This window comes from Taudactylus pleione, unplaced genomic scaffold (genome assembly GCF_031769625.1).
Source record: "Taudactylus pleione unplaced genomic scaffold, aTauple2 ptg000147l, whole genome shotgun sequence".
Lineage (NCBI taxonomy): Eukaryota > Metazoa > Chordata > Amphibia > Anura > Myobatrachidae > Taudactylus > Taudactylus pleione.
The window spans coordinates 3,512,568-3,536,048 of NW_028284549.1; the positions used below are offsets into that span (position 1 = coordinate 3,512,568).

The window sequence follows — 23,481 nt, forward strand, 5'->3', positions numbered from 1 at the left end:
CTGTATACAGTAACTTGTTTCGCCTGTTAAAATTGCATTATATTGCTTTTGGTTAACGGAAGAACTAGCGACCAACTTTATAAGACGTGTTGCCACACTGCTAATTGAGATTTATTTTTATACTTGGTTGTTATTAAAGTTATGAGGTCAAAAGATACAGCCTTTTTTTTGTGATGTTTCTACTCTCTGTTTTGCTATATTCTTCTAAAGGTGCATACACACTAGATGATATGCTCCAAGAGGGGCCGGCGGTTCAAATCCCGACAGCGGCAGCCTGGCAAGGGTGAAGATCCCGATCGTCCCTAAGGTAAGTATCGCTAACCTAATTCTACTCCCTAACCCTCCCTTAGGGGTGCCTAACCCTAACCTCCCCCCAAATACCTAACCCTAATCCCCCCTCTAAGTGCCTAAACCTAACCCCCCCTTCCCCGCTGCCTAAACCTAAGTCCACCGGGGGAGTGCCTAACCCTAACCTCCCCCCTGGGGTGCCTAAACCCCCCTTCCCCTAGCCTAAACCTAATCCTCCTGGGGGGGTGCCTAACCCTATGTCCCCCCGGGAGCCCTAAACCTAACCCCCCCCCCCACGGCTGTCCGTGACCGGCTTATCCTCGTTTGGTATGCCGGGCGTCGATCTTCCGGCGTATGGTTAATGACGGGCATCGAGTTTCGACGCCTGTCATTAGTACCACGCCGGGATTAGAGAGTCTGGAAGCCGGAGGTCAGCATTTAGACCATCGGCTTCCAGACTACATCCCTCCATGAGCGATATCGTCTAGTGTGTCCTCGGCAGTGGTGTGCTCAATGTCGTTAATGACATTGAGCACACACACTGAATGATATCATGAACGATATCGTTCAGTACCGGGAACCCTCCCTCATCCCCAGACTTGCAGAACTTGACGATATCGTCTGGTTGCCCTGCAAGGACGGCCGATGTCAGATGTCGTCAACGAACAGCAGAAGTGCGCATTGCCGGTCGTTGACAGCATACACACTGGCCTATATACTGAACGATATCGTTATCGTTCAAAATATCGGCCAGTGTGTACGCACCTTTAGTCAAATTAAACTGTCCTTCCTTCCTAAGTGTGCCATTTTGTAAGAAAAATTAGCATGGACATTATAAATGTTTACCAAATATCTTGAAATCTTTTCCAACGTCCTATTAATTGTTTGTCAAGTTGACATAACGGGCCTGATTGTCAGCAGCGATGTGGGACGCAATGGAGCGATCTTTTTCATATGCGCATGTTTATAAAGATCCATCCTATTTTGTTTAACATATATTGTTTTCCTAAATTAAAATATGCTCACAAGAAAGCAATTATTTCAGGTGAAACTTAATTAGCTTAACTAGCTTCCGTGTTAGGGTGAGTTGCCAGGCAAGCTATCCAATCTGTCCACTGTTGGAGTCCAAATATCACGAAACCGTTCAGAAATGGACTCTTCACCCAACATCAGAGGTGGCCACTGTATACATATTAAGACTATTACAAGCAAACAGGATATCTGCTTTTAATTACGATACAGGGCCTGATTCACTACGGATCGCTACTGCGATTACACATGCAGGTTGCTGCGAAAATATGCTAATGAAAGCTATCGCACAGCCAGCATAGAGACGCCCACTACCGCTATCTCACATCCATAATACCTTGCAGTGCAGCCTATACTTCAGGAACATCGAGTAACATCGGCCCCTCGCGCACAATTACAACAGGTCAGACCTTACTCAGAAATCGTTAACCTCGTCGCACGTGGTAAGTACTCAAGCTGTGTATGCCGTCGCAGTGGCTAATTCATGCACGCCCAAGTAAGGGCGTTCAAACGAACAGACACGCCTGCGTTTCCGCTGCCACTTCCTGTGTCATTCCCCTCCTACGCCGATGTCCCGTCCCTCGATCTGCGATGGCTTAGTATCTGCGTAGGTGATCGCAGTACGATCGCAATGCTAACTCACGCACGCGCATTGCGCTGCATACGCATAAGCAGTACACACCACCGACTGATCTGCGTACGCTGTTGCAGTTGAAATCTGTGATGAATCAGGCCCTTACTCTCATGATCCTGAGGACCCTATATGTACTATCCTTGCACCTGGGGGTCCGTGTGTGAACACACATGAGTCAGCAAGAGACACTTTGTAAATTCCAACAGTGCTGATTGGATGCAGAACATTAATCAACATTACACAATTGTGGATTCGTAATAAGACTAATTACAAATATCTGTGGTTTTATACCACTAAAGGATACTAAATATTTCTATCCAGGACTTGTTTTCAGCCATTCAGAAGTATCGGAGATAATGAACCCTCTTCTATTGATATGCAGATTGTATGTGGTTTTGTATGTATGCTGCTCATATGACAGTATGGTTGTTTAATCTTATACTAATGTTTTATTAACAAAATGCATTTGATATATTTAGAATATTAGTTTTTTATTGTTTTTGCGCTCCTACTGGTGTTTGTTGCAATCACCATACACGTTTCTTTGTGTTTTTCATAACAGAGTGTTACAGGTTACTTGACTTGGGAGCTGCATTAATGTGACATAGTTTTATTTTATATTTTTATCTTATTTTGCGCCTTGTTTCTTTCTGAGTTGTTTAGAAATTGTCCAGTCTAGCTAATTCCAAGTACATCTCGTTATGCCAGAAACAGTGTGGGAGCTCACCCAATGCGTTTCGTTTGTCACAACTTTTTCAGGAGATATGATGGACTCCACTGGTCCATCATATCACAGATAACAGTTCAGATAAGCCTGGATAAATTGCTTTCCTGTGAGCACATTCTAATGTATTTTTTTCATGTAATAAACCTGCACTTTTATATGGTATTTCACCAGAGTGTGCTCAAGGGGGAGATTCATTAAACCTTCTACCAGGACAAAAGGAGCGTTGCCTAAAGCGACCAATCAGATTACAGCTATCTTTTCTTAGAATGTGCTAGACAAATGATTGGTTGCTGATTAGTTGCTATTGACAACACCTCCACTGGTCTTCTTTAGCAGGATTGATAAATCTCCTCCAAATTGCCACAAGAATCTACCACAGGTGTTACTTGGGTGCATACACCACAGGTTGAGACTTTTTCTTCTACCTTGATGCCAGTGTTAAAAGCCAGTATCAGAAAAATGAGGCAGTATATTAAAGTCTGTGGGCCTGATTCAGAGACTGACGCTCTGAAAGAGCGCTCGCTCTGAATCAGGGCGCTTTTTTTTTTTTTCAGGACCACCCACAGCTATTGCGAGCGGCCAGGATGATGGTCGCGATGGTCAAGACCATCGCGACCATCGGGTTTGTGCCAAGACCCTCGTGGTAGGGTCTTGTGGCCGCAAGCCCCAGAGAGCTTCTGGCTCTAATAGAGCCGGAAGCTCTCCCACTGACATCACTGGTGATGTCAGTGGGGTTGCCCACAAACGGCAGGCATTCGTACGGGTCCCCCTCCGTTTGTGAAGCCACCCCCCTGCCACGCCTACAAAACGGGGCGAGATGTCGATCAACATTTTGTAGTGAGCCACGGAGCGAGTGCTTTTTGCGCTCGCTCCAGGGCTCGCGCGTGCGCACTGGGCCACCATCGACACGCTTGCGAGCGGGTCTGAATCAGGCCCTGTTGTGATAGGTGTCTCTAGGTAAACTGACACGGATGCACTAGACATCTTACAAAGCTCTAAACACTTATTCAAGATAGAACAATACTGAATAGAAGGGAATATAGGGATCAATTAGAGAAAAAAAAGGCTGTGTCTTTTAAAAAGGACGTCATTTGCTTATTTTCATTTAAACTTTCCTTAACACAATGTCAGTGGCAACCAGAGCCTATATTTTAGCATTTTTAATAAGGATAGTTGGCAACATTTTTTTTTTTTTTTATAGCCGCACAAAACATATTTCCTGAAGGTCCTGATTGAGACCCAACCGTGAGTCCATTAAATCCTGCAGGATTCCTCGGTGCATTTTTTGTTACGGTTACTATCACCACTTTCTGACGCCCTGCATGAAATGTTTTAATCTATCTACCGCTTGCAATATTTAGGTCGGTATATTTTATATACAGGTGCGGATATTACATCTCGCGCATTTGTACCTGCAACACACACACATACAAAGAGGAAAAGAAACAGTAAGAGATACACAATTATCAAGGCAAGAAAAATAAATAGCCAACTCATAGCTCTGTAATGGGCAGCCGCAGGCGGCAATGGATGGATAAGGACATGCTACAAAGAAGAAGATAAAAAACAGCAGTTGTTGAACACAAAAAATAAAAAACGAAGATCAAGAAACCAAACAAAAAAATAAATAAAATAAATTAAACAAATGAGATATTTAAAAAAATATAAAAAAAAATCAAGTTTATAAATTGAGCATCTACATGAAGAGAAAATTAATTTAAGTAGTAAAATAAATGAGTAGAAAAATAAATAAATCAGAGAGAAATACAGTTTTCAGCAATGTGACTGGCAAACACGTCTGACATGGGAGAGGAAGACTAACATGAAGCAACAGCTTAGCGGCAAAGCGTATTTGTATCATGGCACAGTAACCTGCGGGTCAGCTATTGAGGTAGGAAACGGCATCATCATCGGTGACACGTAACAGGTTGCAGTCAGCTTAGCAGAATGTCAAAGCCAATAATAATGACAACACGTAAATGGAGCAGCCTTGGATAAGCACTTAAGATAGGTTTGGCTCGGGGAGAAGCTTCATGCACAGAGTACACAGAACACACCTTCCTCCGGTAAGGAAGGCAAAACAACAGCAGAGGATTCGCTTTCACTTTTTGCAACATTTGTGTCCTCAGTGATCTCGTAAACAACACTTCCTTCCTGGTGTTGTGCGACATCAGAGCCTGAATCTGATTGGACCTTGCTGAGCCCCACGATGGAGGTCTCAGGTGACCTGGTTTCTCCCCCCTGAGCGTCTGCCTCTTCTTTCTCAGGCTCGGGACCCTTAACTCTCTCTTCTTTTGAAGGTGGGGGGGGGGGGATGAAAAACAAGGTGACATGAAGAGAACAGACAAGACATTCACAGGATCGTTGTGTAAGGGATGGTGTGCGGAAGACACTAGCCGTAAAAGATGCACAAATAGGGCCCTGGTTCGGAGTCGCACGCAAAGCTGACAATTTTCCATACGGCCGCGGCGGCCAATGTTACTGCTTGCTCTGATGCAAGTGTTTGTCCGTCTGCAAGCAAAAGGCCGCACCGCCCACTGTTTTTCGGTCTGCAGACGTAGCCGTCATCATAAGTATTGAGACTTACTCCTACCCCATGCTGGGTGCAAACGATTCGTCGGAAACAGGCGTCGAATCTTCGTACGCACGCTTCATACAAACCACAGAACTGGCTACACACCTACAACACTCCCACCTCTGCACCTGCGCGGAAGCCGCCCCAGTCGCCACCCAGGAAAGTGAGATCCCGCCAGTTACAAAGCGAAACGGCATGCTCTCTTGATCTCTGTCCGTGTGCGCATGCATTGGTGCGGATTATGCGCTGTCTGCTATTACTTACTAGGGCGCATGCGCAGTCTGCGAGTGTCCACGGGATGCGTCTGCTTTTGCACTTGCCTTCAAATCAGAACCAGGCCCCCATTGTTCATCACTGCACTTTTGTCAAGTTTATTGTCACTTTTAGATAATCAGTGTCCACCTTAATTGGTTTTTAAAGAGCAACGCATACGTAGTATTTGCCGCACCATGGATGAAAACATAAAGGCACACATCCACTAGAGCGATTGAACAATGACGATACCGTTATCGTTCAATAATCGTTCGCAAATAGTTTGAAAATCGTTAAGAAAAATGTCTAAAACGACCAGCGATGGGCGCTCCCGCTGGTCGTTTAGACATCTATCATCAGACAAATATTTTGTACAACCTGACGATAACGTCAGATTCAACATGTTTGCAGATGATTGATGAGCCTACATTGAACGAATGCTCGTTCAATGCAGGCTCATCACAGACTGACAAACGACTGCACAAGTACAATGTCATAATCGTGCAGACGTTTGCCTGTCTTCTAGCGGATGCGTGCCTTTAGACTGCTTTCAAAACTATCCAGAAAGTTCTCTCCCAATTAAGCATGACCAACAGAAGATTTTTAAAGTGTGCTTTACAGACCCCTGAACATTTCAAATGGGACAAGCATGATATAGATGCACTACTGTATATACTATACAGTAGGGGGGGGGGGGGATATGGAAACTGTTGAAGAGAGAGAAGGTGGTGTGCATACTATCATTACTGTACTGCACAAGCAAAAAGCAATCTAGAATAAGGTTGGGCAATGGCTTGTTCATACTGTAGGTATGGTGTCAATATATAATTCATTATAGTGTATTTACTGCAGATTAGGGGATGCAGTCATCCCGACTGCGGGGATTCTGGCGTTCAGAATGGCAATGCGGGATCCTGAAAGTAAGTAATGGGGTTAGGGGAAGAGTTAGGCTCTAGGGGGAGGGTTATGTTTAGGGTGCGGGGAGGTTAGGTTTAGGCACTAGGGGGGAGGTTAGCTTTAGGCATTGGGGGGGGAAGGTTAGGGGTAGGGAGAGGGGGAGGGTAAGGATATCGACCGACAGGTGTCTGTATCATAACCCTGGCGGGAAGCCGGCATCGGGATTCTGACCGCCGGGATACAGAGCGCCAACATCCCGTACCCAACCCCAGATTATATATGGTGTATGGAGTCCAAATTGTAAGATTTGGATTAGTGCTAGATCTATGAAACATTCTGCTGAATACCAAAGTCAATGCAAACCCTAATTTTCATGTTACTAATGAGTACAAACAGCCCACATGATGAAACCTTAATATGTCTGAAATTGCCGACCCAAGAAGTGATATCTCGTAATGCACTAAAACGTCAGATAAATCAGAACTTGGTCTCTGGTTTCCAAGAGGGAAAAAGTATTATATAAAATATAATATAATCGGTTTCTTAATCACATGTGATCTCCCAGTGTTTAATAATAGTGTAATGCTTTCCAAAAAGGCTTTTAACACTCAATCGGCCCGTATATTAATTTAGACAGAAGAAGATAAACAATTTAAGTAGAGATGAGCGGTTCGGCTTTGGCCTGGATATGTTCGCCAAATTAGCGCAAGTTCGTATTAGTTTGGATTTATCTTATTGTGAGAGACGGATAGTTTTGTATTGTCTCTGTGCTTGCGTGGGTTTCCTCCGGCAGGGCTGCAACTAGGGGGGGGGGGGGCTCGAAGTGCACGTGCAACTCCAGTGTCCTCCAGCCCGGCGCCGCAGGGAGGCTCCAAGCCGGACTCCCGCTGAGATGTTATTACCAGCGGGCGCCCGGCTCCTTCCCTGCAGCGCCGCGGTAGCCGGAGGCTGGAGTTCTCTCCTGAACTCCAGCTTCCGGCTCTCCCCACGGACACTATGGGAGAGACGTCATGACGTCTCTCCCATAGTTCCGAGGAGCAGCCGGGCGGACCAGACGGCGGCGCACACATGAGCAGGGTTTAAGGTAAGTATTGTTTCTTTTTCTTTTTGTGTGTGTGTAAAAAGTGGCAATACAGGGACATTACTATAAGGGCACTACAGGGGCATTACTTTAAGGGCACTACAGGGGCATTACTATACGGGCACTACAGGGGCATTACTATGGAGGCACTACTACAGGGGCATTACTATATGGGCACTACTACAGGGGCATTGCCTCAGGGAGCTATACTATAGGTGCACTGCTAAATGGGACATTACTATGGGGGAATTACCAAGGGGTGGGTGCCAAATTACTGTCTTGCCCCGCGTGACAAAAATCCTAGTTTCGTCCCTGCCTCCAGGTGTTCAGGCTTCCTCCCATACTCCAAAAATATACTGGTAATTGTCCAACAAAAACCCTGGTATGTGTGAACCTGTGGTAGGGAATATATAGATTGTAAACTCCACTGGGGCAGGAGCTGATGTGAATGGCCAAATATTCTCTGTAAAGCGCTACGGAATATGTGTGAGCTATATAAATACCTGGTAATAAATAATAATAATAAATAATTAGGGTAGCACAAACAGTTAAGCACTGGGAGGAAGGTTAGTGTTAGGCACCCCTAAGGAGGGTTAGGGTTAGGGGAGAGAATTAGATTAGTCTATACTTACCTTAGGGACAATCAGGATTTTCACCCATGTCGGGCAGCCGCTGTCGGGATTCCAACTTGCGTCCGGCGGTAAATCATACTGATTCCCTAGAGTCAGACCAGTGCCTAATCCAAGCCCAATCTTCCACCTATCTCAATCTCTACAACTACTCTTACTCCTAAAAGACTTCTTAATGTTTTGTTTTTTTTGTTGTCCTGAAAATGTAAATAATGTAATAAACCCGTTACATAGACTTATTTGTAGCGGGAACATTTTGACAGTAAAGAAAAGAAATGCGTCCTACTTTTGCAATACTAGTTTGTGTACTAGAAAGAGGATCAGGGGCCCCCTAATGTGACCTGTGCCCTCTAATGTGATCTGTGCCCTCTAATGTGATCTGTGCATTCTAATGTCATAGAGCGACTGAGGATACAACATGACTGAGAGACTTGAAGATGAATGTTGGGGGATGGGTGGTAACACCAACACAATAACCAGCACGTATGAAAGACCAGCAGGATTTCCAGATTGGTAATTGGTTCTGTGCATCATCTTTTCCCCATTTTTAATATATTCTTTCTATATCAAAATTCACAAGGGACCTATCCCATGAGAATACCTTACCTTCCTCCACCGTTCCCATCTGTTCTGACGCTGGTGAAGGGGGAGGGGAAGGCGGCAGGTGGGTCGTATCTTCGACAGCTAGAATTCAAAGCAAATAAATACAGGTAACTAAAATGACAATAATCCACCAGGAAGAAGAGACACGGAAAACGTTACATTACCACTGAGTGCACATAAACAGTCAGTACATCAAGGATGCCACAAATGGGGTCTGGGTCTCTAAAGCAGTTTAAAAGGTTCGAGATCAGGGTTGGGTAATACGTGGCCCTCCAGCTGCTGTTGAACTACACATCCCAGCCTGCCCTGCAACAGTTTTAGCATGGCCAAATAGCAAAACGATGGCAGGACATGCTGGGATGTGTAGTTCGGAAAAAGCCTGGGTCCGCTTATTGCCCACCCCTGCTCTAGGCAGAAGCCCAGCAAAGTATTTCAGCTGCATTTTCACCAACTGTTTATTTGCATTATGTTTTATTTGAAACAATGGCTTGAAGATTATAGTACTGTCTATCTATCTACCATGTAATCTATCTATTATATTTACAATGTAAATACGCCATGACTATATATACAGTCAGGTGCATAAATATTGGGACATTGACAGAATTTTCATATTTTGGCCTCTATTCACCACCACAATGGCTTTGAAATGAAACAAAGAAGATGTGATTTTACTGCAGACTTTCAGATTTAATTTGAGGGTAATCACATCCAAATCAGGTGAATGGTGTAGGAATTACAATGGTTTCTATATGTGCCTCCCACTTTTTAAGGGGCCAAAAGTAATGGGACTATCAACTCAAAAGCTATTTCATGGACAGGTGTGAGCTATTCCCTCGTTATTTCATTATCAATTAAGTAGGTAAAAGGTCTGGAGTTGATTCTAGGTGTGACATTTGCATTTAGAATCAGTTGCTGTCGACTCTCAAAAATCAAAATCAAAACAAACCCATCGGAGAGATAGCAAAAACATTAGGTGTGGCCAAATCAACTGTTTGGAACATTCTTAAAAAGAAAGAACGCAGCGGAGAGCTCAGCAACACCAAAAGACCCGGAAAACCACGGAAAACAACTGTGGTGGATGACAGAAGAATTATTTCCCTGGTGAAGAAAAACCCCTTCACAACAATTGGCCAAATCAAGAACACTCTCCAGGAGGTAGGTGTATATGTGTCAAAGTCAACAATCAAGAGAAGGCTTCACAAGAGTAAATATAGAGGGTTCACCACAAGATATAAACCATTGGTGAGCCACAAAAACAGGAAGACCAGATTAGAGTTTGCCAAACAACATCTAAAACAGCCATTACAGTTCTGGAACAACATCCTATGGACAGATGAGACAAAGATCAACTTGTACCAGAGTGATGGGAAGAGAAGAGTATGGAGAAGGAAAGGAACTGCTCATGATCCAAAACATACCACCTCATCAGTGAAGCATGGTGGTGGTAGTGTCATGGCATGGACATGTATGGCTGCCAATGGAACTGGTTTCCTTGTATTTATTGATGATGTAACTGCTGACAAAAGCAGCAGAATTAATTCTGAAGTGTTTCGGGCAATATTATATGCTCATATTCAGTCAAATGCTTCAGAACTCATTGGACGGCGCTTCACAGTGCAGATGGACAATGACACGACGCATACTGCAAAAGCAACCAAAGAGTTTTTTAAGGCTAAAAAGTGAAATGTTATGCAATGGCCAAGTCAATCCCCTGACCTGAATCCGATTGAGCATGCATTTCACTTGATAAAGACAAAACTGAAGGGAAAATGCCCCAAGAACAAGCAGGAACTGAAGACATTTGCAGTAGAGGCTTGGCCGAGCATCACCAGGGATGAAACCCAGTATCTGGTGATGTCTATGCGTTCCAGACTTCAGGCTGTAATTGCATGCAAAGGATTTGCAACAAAGTATTAAAAAGTGAAAGTTAGATTTAGGATTGTTTCGTTTGTCCCATTACTTTTGGCCCCTTAAAAAATATGAGATATGGTAAGAACTTACCCTTGTTATCTCTATTTCTACGAAGTCCATAGGGTTCCACAGGATACCTTGGGGTATAGGTGTGACGTCAGTCGCAGGGCACCAAAGAGTTAAGCTTTCAGCCTCCCAGGATGCACTAGGTCCCCCTCCTATACCCCGCCCCCGGGCCAAGGCACCTCAGTTAGTTACCAAGCCATAGGCCGGAGGAGGAGAAGGAAGAGAGAGAACAAAGATCTGGACACATACAAGAATCACATTCTCACCAGAGGGAGACGGAAAACCGGTGACCAGAGCAAAGCCCATCTGCAGCACAGGTGCGACAGGGCGGGAGTCCTGTGGAACCCTATGGACTTCGTAGAAATAGAGATAACAAGGGTAAGTTCTTACCATATCTCATATTTTCTACTTCAGGGTCCATAGGGTATCCACAGGATACCTTGGGGATGCCCACGAAGGACCCACAGACCTAGTGGAATGAGCCTTCAGAGAAGGAGGGACCGGTAGGCCTTCATGAAGATAAGCTTCAGAAATAGCCATACGGATCCAGGCTGCCAAAGTTTGCTTTGAAGCAGGCCAACCCTTTTTACGGAAGCCAAAGAGGACAAACAAAGCGTCCGACTTCCTAAACGAAGAAGTGCGGTCAACATAAGTCCTTAAGGCCCGCACAACATCCAAAGAGGCCTCACCCACGGAAAGACCCGGTGAGTTAAAGGCCGGAACAACTATTTCCTCGTTAATATGAAACTGGGAAACAACTTTGGGAAGAAGCTCGGGCCGAGTGCGGAGCACTGCCCTGTTCCCATAAAAAACCAAGAAAGGGGGTCTACAAGAAAGAGCCCCTAACTCAGAAACACGTCTGGCCGAAGCAATGGCCAGAAGGAAAACAGTCTTAGCTGTTAGCCATTTAAGATCCACTGAGCCCAGTGGTTCAAACGGCGGTCCTTGGAGAGCCCTCAGGACCACAGCCAAATCCCAAGGCGCCACAGGTGGAACAAAGGGCGGCTGAATGCGGAGAACACCCTGCATAAAGGTGCGCACATCCGGGATTGTAGCAATCCTACGGTGAAACCAGACAGATAGGGCCGAAACCTGTACCTTCAAAGAAGCAAGGCGAAGCCCATGATCTAGTCCCGCTTGCAGGAAGGCGAGAATCCGAGACAGACGAAACTCCCGCGGTGCATAACCTCTCGGTCGACACCACTGGAAGAACGTATGCCACACGCGATGGTATATCCTCGCGGAAGACGGTTTCCGAGCTCGCAACATGGTACGCACCACAGAGCTGGAAAACCCCCGGGACCTCAGCATGGCCGTCTCAACAGCCACGCTGTCAAAGACAGCCGAGTCAGGTCCGGGTGAAGGCAAGGACCCTGAGACAGAAGGTCCGGTCGTAGCGGCAACCGCAGAGGAATGTCCACGGACAGACCCTGAAGGTCTGAGAACCAGTGCCGTCTGGGCCACGCGGGAGCTATCAACAGGAGCGTCCCTCCTTCCTGTTTGAATTTCCGGATTACCCGTGGAAGAAGGGAGACCGGAGGGAACAGGTATGCGAACCGGAACGTCCACCGTACGGACAGAGCATCCACCAGAGACGCCCCTTCGTCTCTTGTGCGAGACCCGTACACCGGCAACTTGTTGTTGTGCCGGGACGCCATGAGGTCGATTTCTGGAAGACCCCACCTGTCCACCAGTAGTTGAAAAACGTCCGGGTGCAGGGACCATTCCCCCGGATGAACGTCCTGGCGACTTAGAAAGTCCGCCTCCCAATTGAGCACTCCCGGGATGAAGACCGCTGATATGGCCGGAAGATTGCGCTCCGCCCAAACCAGGATCCGAGAGACCTCTACGAGAGTCGCCCGACTGCGAGTTCCTCCTTGCCTGTTTATGTAGGCCACGGTGGTAGCGTTGTCCGACTGGACCTGCACCGGGCGATCCTGGAGAAACCGCTGTGCCTGCTGGAGAGCATTGAAGACCGCACGGAGTTCCAAGATATTTATTGGAAGCTCCGCTTCTGTCGGCGTCCACCTGCCCTGGAACAAGCTGCTCCCCAGCCCCGAAGACTGGCGTCCGTTGTCAACAGGACCCAATTTGGAACCCAGAACGGACGTCCCTTGTTGAGGTGGGTCGTCTGTAACCACCACGTAAGGGACAGGCGAACCTCCTGGGTGAGCACAATCGTCTGGGACTTCAGAGACTGAGTCAGCCCGTTCCACTTGGACAGGATCAGGTGCTGCAGAGATCTGGAGTGAAACTGGGCGTATTCCACCATGTCGAACACCGACACCATGGAGCCCAGTAACCTCATCGCCGAGTGTAAGGACACCCGGCGGCTGTGCAGACAACTGCGCACCCTTGACTGTAAAGCAGAGATCTTGTCCTCCGTCACGAAGATCCTTTGCTGTCCCGAGTCCAATAAGGCTCCAAGATGCAGAATCCTCCGAGACGGGATTAGAGTGGACTTCTGCCAGTTGATTAGCCAGCCGTGCCGTTGCAGCAGTGCAATGGTCAGGTCCAAGTGGCGTAACAGGAGCTCTGGAGATCCTGCCACCAATAACAGGTCGTCCAAATACGGCAACATGCGGACTCCCTGCAGCCGCAGAGAAGCCGCCATGACCGCCATCACCTTGGTGAAAACACGTGGTGCTGTTGCCAGGCCAAAAGGTAACGCCCGAAACTGGAAGTGGTCGCTGCTGATTGCGAACCTGAGGAACTGTTGATGGCGCCAAAGAATAGGGACATGCAGGTAAGCGTCCTGTATGTCCAATGACACCAAGTAGTCCCCAGGTTCCAGCGCCAGAATGATGGACCGTAGGGTCTCCATCCGAAACTTCGGGACCCGCAAAGACTTGTTGAGTGCTTTGAGGTTGAGAATCGGACGATATGACCCATTGGGTTTCTGTACCAAAAATAGATTTGAATAGAAACCCTGGCCCCTCTGGGAGAATGGAACCGCCACTATAACTCCAGCCTGGAGCATAGTGTGCAATACCTTCCGCAGCTCCGTAGCCTTGTTCCGGTCTGATGGGAGACCCGTGGTGAAGAAGCGAGCCGGGGGTCTGTGCCGGAAGGAGAGGGCGTATCCGTGAGAAACCACCTCCAGAACCCAAGTGTCTGTCGTAGTGGTCGACCAACACTGGGCGAACTGTAGCAGGCGGCCTCCCACCCTGGGATCCCCCAAAGGGAGGCCCGGACCGTCAGGCCGCAGGCTTGTCATCTGGCTTGGGGGCCGGACGTCTGGTACTCCATGCCTGCTTCCGGGGCTTGACCGATTTCTTAGGGCCAGCCTGTCGAGGAAACGACTGTGGTTTGGGCCTGCCCTGGGCCCTAGATGACCGAAAGGACGATGGTCCCGAACCAGAAGGAGCAGCGGCCGACGGGAGACAGGCAGATTTGGCTGCCGCCAGCGTGGCCACAATCTTATCCAGATCCGGACCGAAGAGAACTTCTCCGGTAAACGGCAACGCTTCCAGACCTTTCTTGGAATCTGCGTCCGCCTTCCAGGATCGCAGCCACAAGGTGCGACGAGCAGCTACCGCTGCTGAAGAAATTCTAGACACCAGAGTACTAATGTCTAGAGCCGCCTCGTTGATGTAGGTGGCCGAATCACGGAGATTGCCAATCAACTCCGCCTGATCGGCCGGACAGTCGGATTCAAAAGAAGCCTCTAATGAATCCGCCCAGCGCTCCATCGCTCTGGCAACCCAGCAAATGGCCATAGCCGGCCGTGCTGCCCCCCCTGCAAGGGAATAAGCGGACTTCAGGCAGATTTCTACCTTGCATCCTTAAGGGAGGACATGGATGGCATCGGCAATGTGGCACTACGGACAAGACGGGTCACGTGAGAATCCACCTGTGGAGGGGATTCCCACTTCGCAAAATAATTATCCGCGAACGGATAAGCCACCGCCAGGCGTCTCTGCGGCTGGTATCTTTTGCCAGGTTGTTTCCACGCCTCCTCTAAATGGTCCACCAACTGACCCGAAAGAGGAAAGACTGTGGCATCGCCCTTCACATCTTTGAAAAAGGCATACTTAGATTTAGCCGCTGGGGGAACTTCGTCCTCAATCACCAAGGCTGTGCGGACCGCCCGAATAAGTCCAGGAATATATACTTTGGACTTAGCATCAGCGTCCTTAGTATGGAGAGGTTCCTGATCGTAAGGATCTAGAATCTCCCCATCATCAGACATCCCTTCGTCATCCTCATAAGGAGCGGACAGAGACGCCACCGGCCTTTTATGAGACCGCATCACAGACTCCCCTTGCAACACATCCGACAAGCGCTGTACAGAACTCGTCAGGGAGTTAACCCACGCTGGCTCCTGAGAACCCGGGAGCGGGGTAATAGGGAGACTGTGGGGTACCACCAATTGTCGTGGGAACCCCTGCATGGGTGACGACACCACAGACTGCTGGGACAAACCCATCGGAGTAAACGCGGGCTGCGGAGCTAACTGGCCCACTAAAGCTGTTAACGCCTGAGCGAAACAAGCCCAGGGCGGCTCCTGTACCGGTGCTGTAACCGTAATAGGCCGCGCCATGGACAAACACTGCCGGCAAAGGCCCTCCGCGCTACCCTCCCCCTCCGCTAACGGTACTTTGCACGTGGTACACTGTAGCCGGAGGGGAAAATCACTTTCAGACATGATGGCACCACGTATGTGACCTCTCTCACCAATTAAGTATTAAATAGGCGAGAGACCACCCTGCAGCACCGCACCGCAAGGGCTTTAGCAGAAAGAACAGGGACAGTAATAAAGCTGACAGTTTAGATGAAGAAAAGATTACAGGCAGCAGCGCTAGCACAGTCACATACAATGCAGAGAAATAACAATTCCTGCACTAACAGCGCTGATCACTCAACTACACAGACACAGGGCCTGGTAGGACACAGCGCCGCATACACAGACCTGACCACAGCGGAGGAGAGGTATGCGGGGGGACCCAGACCACGATGCTTCCGTCCAGCGCTTCCAGCAGCGTTCACCATGCGTTCTGGAGAAGATGGCCGCCGAGGAGCAGAGAGGAGGCTGGCCTGGGGGAGGAGCGCTGCCACAGGACCAGTCGGCAGCATGCAGAGAGGGCTGTGTGCAGCGGGGGAGGCGCCGGCTGTGAGACAGGGAAGGCGCGCTCCCCTGGCATGCATTTAACCCCTGGGACGCCGCAGCGCTACCGCTCTGCTGCTCCACGCTGCAGCCAGTCCCCAGGGAGCCCCCTGCCTGGGGACTTAGGACCATGTGATCAGCGGGGACCCACCGCGGGACCCCGCTGCTTACCTCTGTCCCCCTTGAATCCGGCCATGGTCCGGAGCATCTGGGGTCACCGCTAGCTGTGACCCCAGACGCCCACCAGCATCCCCGGATCAGTACCGGCGTTCTGGTACCGGCGGGGTGTAGGGAAGACAGCATGGACGTCAGGACTGACTGTCCATGCTGTACATCCAGTTGTGCAGCCACAGCTGCATGAAGAATAAGCTTCAGGGGCTCTTCTAGCCCCCACTCCAACAGGTGCACCCGACTCCGGCCGGGCACCAAACTAAACTGAGGTGCCTTGGCCCGGGGGCGGGGTATAGGAGGGGGACCTAGTGCATCCTGGGAGGCTGAAAGCTTAACTCTTTGGTGCCCTGCGACTGACGTCACACCTATACCCCAAGGTATCCTGTGGATACCCTATGGACCCTGAAGTAGAAAGTGGGAGGCACATATAGAAACCGTTGTAATTCCTACACCGTTCACCTGATTTGGATGTAATTACCCTCAAATTAAATCTGAAAGTCTGCAGTTAAAGCACATCTTGTTTGCTTCATTTCAAAGCAATTGTGGTGGTGAATAGAGGCCAAAATATGAGAATTCTGTCAATGTCCCAATATTTATGCACCTGACTGTATATATATATATAGAGAGAGAGAGAGAGAGAGAGAGAGAGAGAGAGAGAGAGAGAGAGAGAGAGAGAGAGAGGAACACACCGCTGATTGGCTGTGACTGTCTGTCAATCAATGGCTAGCCCGCCGATTGGCTTAGAGACAGTCACTAACAGCCAATCAGCAGCTTGTTCCCATGGCAGCGGCCACTGATTGGCTGGCAAGGGTCCAAGTGCAGAATACACATGTCTCCTGACACTTTCGCGAACTGCGCTATATGTGCAGCATGTGCATATATGCAAAATGGTGGAAATACATATTAATGTTCCACTTTTGCTTCCACATTCAGTGGAATGCCATTTCGTGCTCTAGTTATACATGTGCATTGAACTGAGTCTTATGGCATTTCATTAACTAGTCAGCATATAAAACATAATGGAAATCAGAGCCCTATAGACTGGAAAGTTGTGCATCAAACATCTCTCAATATTCTACTACTGTACAATTAAGTGGTATCATATAGGCACCTACTATTACTAATACATACTTGTACTTCAGCGTGACAATGGGGTCTGTTAGTTACTATGGTATCTTTGATTCTTTGTAAACAGTCTCTGTTGTCAAGTTTAATAATTCATCTAGCACTGTAAATACAGTATTAAAATATTACTTAGAAAACACTTTCTGCTCTAAAATAAATATATATTTTTCTCTTAAACAAAAGTAATCAGACAGCACAATAGAAGCACATCAAGAAGACTATTAATATTAGATTAACTAACATTTAATATTATTAATTAGTACAGTGGCAAACGCAAGATTTCTAAAGGGGGGTTTCCAGATGCCTGATTTTAGAGTGAGTGTGGCCAGTCCATGAAGAGGACATAACTAGCACTTATACAGCTTTAATATGCGTCATACAAAGTGTATTGTGTGTCATAATTCCATCATATACAGGACCAGCAATCACACTAAGCCATTATATGCGGCAATAGGGCCATCCTGCCTGAGCTGTTGTTATTTCAGATGTGGGCACCATTCCAGAGCATGGGAGCAAGTCCGGGGGTCTGGGGGAGCAGCAGTAGAGCATAGCACTGCCCTGGACATATATGTACATATTGGTGCCCTTATGCACTGCATAGTGTATTATTACACAGTATTAATAATTAACCCTATTGATGGTCTATAGCAGTGCACCCTGAACAGTGTATGGTTTCCAGATCTCCACGTTGGTGGCTGACACATGTTAAAAGATCCACAGGTGGTGCTAATTATTTCATTTGCGATACTGAGAAGAGCATGCAGCACTAGTAAAATTCTATTCAATTATTATTTCGATTGTGGTCATGGTGTGGCCTGGGAGGGGGGCTTTCCAGGCAACCGGAAGCCCCCACGTATGCCTATGTAGTAATTTGAAAATTTGCATTTGTGTGTGTTATTAGCGGTGCAAAACGCAGTTGTTCAAGCCATGGTTGCTGTTCTCACTTCATCATTGCAAATTAGTGTAATTGATCAAATCAACATTCTAGAGGAAAAAATCAATGAATTCAATATTGTGCGTCTCAAAATGTATTGGAGACCAGAACATATATAGAGAGAACTCAGCATAGCATACAAAAAAATAGAAAGCACAGAACAGTAAATTACTGTCTGTTATAATACTGAGAGAAGTAATATAGCAATATACTGTGTATATATATATATACACACATACACAGTATATAGCTTATATAGCTTATAATTCTGTGGTAGTGGGTGACTTTCAAGGTAACAATTCTGTAGTCTGTCCCTCTCCTGCCTTACTGTGACGGTGCTGCGGCAGCTACTGTATATTTGATTTATTGCCCAGTGACGCCACTGTACACAGCTTTATTGCTGTCGCCATGGATAGATCTATGAATCGGGAACATCTCAGTACTAATAACTGGCAGAAGAACTACTTCTTCTAGTAAAGGTCATCTAAGAAATGTAAGTCTGAGACAGGGCCCAGTATTTCAGGCAAAAAGTGACATACCTTGTTTAATCCACAACATAAGTGTGGGTGGAAAGGCTCAAGGAAAATGCCATCTTCTTGTACAATTCTTATTAAGTCCTGCGAGGCTATACCAACCAGAATCATGTATTAAACTGTCATTCTATGTATCTGAGGCTGCTTTTTTTGTTTTTTGTCTAATTCATATGCGTCTAATGCCCTCTTTTTGTGCTATTCTATTTAGAAATGCAGGGCTTTGCCGACCTGTATTTTTTTTTTTTTAATAAAACTGCCGCTCTATTTGCTACTGCTTGGCTACTTTATTTTATTTTCGTCCAATGACATATTGCTGTATTATAATATTAAGTTATGTTGGGCTTGTACCTTTTATTAAACCGGCATTCTACTGTATTTCACACTTTATTTAATTTGCAGCCAATACCATATATTTGTGCTCTGATATGAGGAAAGGCTGTGCTTTGCTCACTTGTATATTTTATTAAACTATCTTTCTACAAGTGGCTGCACTGCCACTCTAATTCATCTGCATCCAATGCCTTCTTCTGATAATATTATATTAAGGAATTCTGGACTTTGCTCACTTGTATATTTTATTAAACTGTCTTTCTACCCGTGGCTGCACTGCCACTCTAATTCGTCTGCATCTAATGCCTTCTTCTGATAATATAATATTAAGGAATTCTGGACTTTGCTCACTTGTATATTTTATTAAACTGTCTTTCTACCCGTGGCTGCACTGCCACTCTAATTCGTCTGCATCCAGTGCCTTCTTCTGATAATATTATATTAAGGAATTCTGGACTTTGCTCACTTGTATATTTTATTAAACTGTCTTTCTACCCGTGGCTGCACTGCCACTCTAATTCGTCTGCATCCAGTGCCTTCTTCTGATAATATTATATTAAGGAATTCTGGACTTTGCTCACTTGTATATTTTATTAAACTGTCTTTCTACCCGTGGCTGCACTGCCACTCTAATTCGTCTGCATCCAGTGCCTTCTTCTGATAATATTATATTAAGGAATTCTGGACTTTGCTCACTTGTATATTTTATTAAACTGTCTTTCTACCCGTGGCTGCACTGCCACTCTAATTCGTCTGCATCCAGTGCCTTCTTCTGATAATATTATATTAAGGAATTCTGGACTTTGCTCACTTGTATATTTTATTAAACTGTCTTTCTACCCGTGGCTGCACTGCCACTCTAATTCGTCTGCATCCAGTGCCTTCTTCTGATAATATTATATTAAGGAATTCTGGACTTTGCTCACTTGTATATTTTATTAAACTGTCTTTCTACCCGTGGCTGCACTGCCACTCTAATTCGTCTGCATCCAGTGCCTTCTTCTGATAATATTATATTAAGGAATTCTGGACTTTGCTCACTTGTATATTTTATTGAACTGCCATCTTATCTGCCACTGCTCCATCGCGCTCTTTAAGTTGCATCAAATCTTCTTGTGCTATTATAAATTATATATACAGGTTGAGTCTCCCATATCCAAATACGGAATTTTTTTGGCTTGGCTGAGATAATGAAACCTTTGATTTTTGATGGTTCAATGTACACAAACTTTGCCGAAGGCACAAATTATTAAACATATTGTATAAAATTACCTGCAGGCTGTGTGTATAAGGTGTATATAACACATAAATGCATTCTGTGTGTATATTTGGGACCCATTCCCTAGATATTTCATTATGATATGCACATAATCCAAAATACGGAATATTCCGTTATCCTAAATACCCCTGGTCCCAAGCATTTTGGATATCGGACACTCAACCTGTAATTATAAAAATGCTGGCCTTTGCCTGCCTATATATTCTATTAATTGTCAGTTTCCTTGATGCTGCTCTCCCGTCCTTATAATGTACATCCAACACCAATGGCGACTTAAAATTACCATCCTTAGCTTTAACCGAAACATTAGACCTTCACATTTCCTGTGTCAAACCGACTGGTATATACTGCATATATATATATATATATATATATATATATATATATATAATAAATGAAACTTTATGATTGGTGATTCCACAAAATAAAGTAGGATAATTGTGAATTTCAGGATTACATTTATGAGGTAGATCAAGAGAAGTGGCACTGTATAGTGGGACTTGCACATAACATAAGGACATAGACGATTTACACTACAAGAAACTTGGGAGTTAGGGCCTGATTCAGAGCTGAACGCTCTGACCAGAGCGCTCGCTCTGAATCAGGGCCCTCCAACCTGTTTTTGGAGCGTCCTCATGGACGCTCGCATAGCTGTGGGTTACCACCCACAGCTATAGCGAGCGTCCATGGTGATGGTCGCGATGGTCAAAGACCATCGCGACCATCAGGCTTGCGACGAGACCCTGCGGTAGGGTCTCGCTGCCACAAGCCCAGGAGTGATTTTGGCTCTATCAGAGCCAAAGTCATTCCCACTGATATCTGACATCATTACTGATGTCAGTGGGGCCGGACTCAGACGGTTGGCGTTCCCATGGCGCCTCCGTCTGGCAGCCACGCCCCCGGCACGCCCACCAAAGGGGGCGTGCTGTCACTCACCATCGACAGCACGCCCCCTTTGGTGCGAGACCCCGAGCGACGTATTTCTCGTCGCACGCCGGGGCTCGCGCATGCGCACGTGTGTGTATATATAATTATATATATATATATATAAACGACAGGCTTAATCCACGGCACTCCACCATCTGGGGTGCCCTTGGTATATGACCACACCATTTACATAAAAAATATCAAACAAACTCGGCACACTCGGTTTTCAAACTGCAACTCTTTTAAATACAGGGAATGTTGGTTCCAAAATATTGCAATAATTTGTTAAGCTGACCACCACTTCACGGTCATTCCCATCTGGCCAGTCCCTACACTGATTCTCAGAAAAATGATCTTGGTCTGCCACCTTTGGCTCAAGCTTGCATACATTTTAAACATGAATGTGGGTCCTGGCTTAAAGAGACAGGACCACACCCAGGGACATTAGTCACTGACACGCAAGGGCTTATGGGAACAGCAGCCTAGGAGGAGCTGGAGTCGGCCATCTCCCTAGCTTCTCGCTCCGATCACTGCCCGTGCCCCGTTCGGTGCTCAAAAGGTGAGCATATGAGACGGAGACAATGTTCTCCATCTCACCCAATATAAAGGAATTAGAAAAGGGATTGGTGTGACGCGGCAAAGGATCAGAGCAGGGGGGTGGGTTTCTAGGTACTCAGAACCCCCCCCTGCGTGCACTTTTATGATGCTGCCAATGATACTACATTGCTCTCCTGTATGTGTCCCAAGTTCGTAAAATGTCTTGTTATTTTTGGATATAGACAGCTACATACAAACAGGGCAAACATAGCATTGTGATAAGCCGGACCTGTGCTGCCCCCTAATGTCATGAGTAGGGATCATGGCCTTTAGGACCAAGAAGTAGATATGGCACCCAGGGTGTCCTAAGGACACTCTTGGCCACTCTGTATACTGTGAGGTGCCCCTACAGGCACCCTGGAACCCAAAGGTGGATGCCATGGGGCAGAGACAGTGACGCTCCAGGCTCTGAACCCTGGACAGCGCCATCACTCGCTCTCCTTTCATTGTGGACCTTTATACAGAGCACTGCAACAGTTGCAACAAAAAAATGATCTGCCATGCAACCAAATGACGCAAGAGGTCATAACTACCAGTCAATTAAGCAAAAGTTGGCCTGTGCATTGCTTACCGTGATTTGCTTACCGTGCACCTGAGTCCAGCAAAAGCCCATTTACCAACAGGACAGTAGCCCTGGAGCATCACACTATACTTATCCAAACCATCGATGGCTGCTAACTACTGATGCCAACCCTAGGATCAAGAACAAGCCCTCAAGAGCTACACAGCAAGCCATGAGATGGGGCAATGAGGAACATGCTACCTTGATCTAGGACACTGGGAAATCCTTTCAGTTTTATGGAAACATTTGAAGTAGTAACTAGTAGTGAGTTCATGCACTGCCTGCCTGAGCCATGTCACGTAACTCATGAAACTAGCGGAAAAGCTAAGAACACGAATAAGGAGCCCAGTGAAGCTCCCTCAGAATTATGGTTTAGATTCAATGTATAAAATCTATATAATCTGTCATTTTGGGTGGGTAATTTTGCACGGAAAAGACATTCCCTGTTGCTGAGCGCCGGCTTTGTGAATCTATGCACATGTCCTGTTTTACTTTCATTTAACTGCATCCAATGCCATCTTGTTTATTTTTGCCCAGTTAAACCTCCTACCTGTGACTATTCTGCCAGTTTTTTCTCCTTACATCCAATGCCATCTCCTAAGGTGTGGTATATTGTGTCGACATTCAGAATGTCGACGCCTAATGTTGACTTGGTCTGAATGTTAACATTCATAATGTTGACATGGACATACTGTCAACATAACTTTTTTCTACTGTTAGAGCCCTAACCCTTATCCCTAACCCTACCTACAGCCTAACCCTAACAGCAACCTCACTCTAACCGCAACCTCATCCTAACCCTAACAGCAGCCTAACCCTAACCGCAACCTCACCCTAACTGCAGCCTCACCCTAACCCTAACAGCAGCGTAACCCTGACTGCAATCTCACCAGAACCCTAATGCATACATGCAGGATTTTAATCTGCCCTCCCTAGGAGAAGCCCGGGGAGAGGCAGCAGTCGGGCAGTGATGAGGGCGGGGCCAGGCCATTTGTGTCATTATTAACATCAGTGGCGGATACCAGTAAAATCAGCCACTTCAGTGAGTCAGTGCAGTCCGTGACTGCACTGGCATCACTGTGACTGGAGGTGGCTTCCCATTGGAAGTGCCACCTGCCAGTCACGCTGAAGACAGGCAGACCCAGGGGGAGGTGTCTCCACCGCCTGGGACTGCCAGTCCGCGCTGCGATCAGCAGAGCGCGCTTTCTGGACAGCCCTACA

General features: G+C 46.6%; 1 protein-coding gene across 4 annotated transcripts in view; it reads right to left on the minus strand.

Annotated features, from left to right (window-relative positions):
- MAP2 (microtubule associated protein 2) overlaps window positions 1-23,481 on the minus strand; it is a 284,389-nt gene that overhangs the window by 43,473 nt on the left and 217,435 nt on the right. For 3 of the 4 annotated variants that reach the window (XM_088474119.1, XM_088474118.1, XM_088474117.1), the window contains exon 6: window positions 8,719-8,796. In XM_088474119.1, coding sequence (XP_088330245.1) covers window positions 8,719-8,796 — 78 coding nt within the window. Of the gene's footprint in view, window positions 1-4,735; window positions 4,970-8,718; window positions 8,797-23,481 lie in introns of all 4 variants that reach the window. The other variant, XM_088474116.1, reaches the window with a different exon arrangement.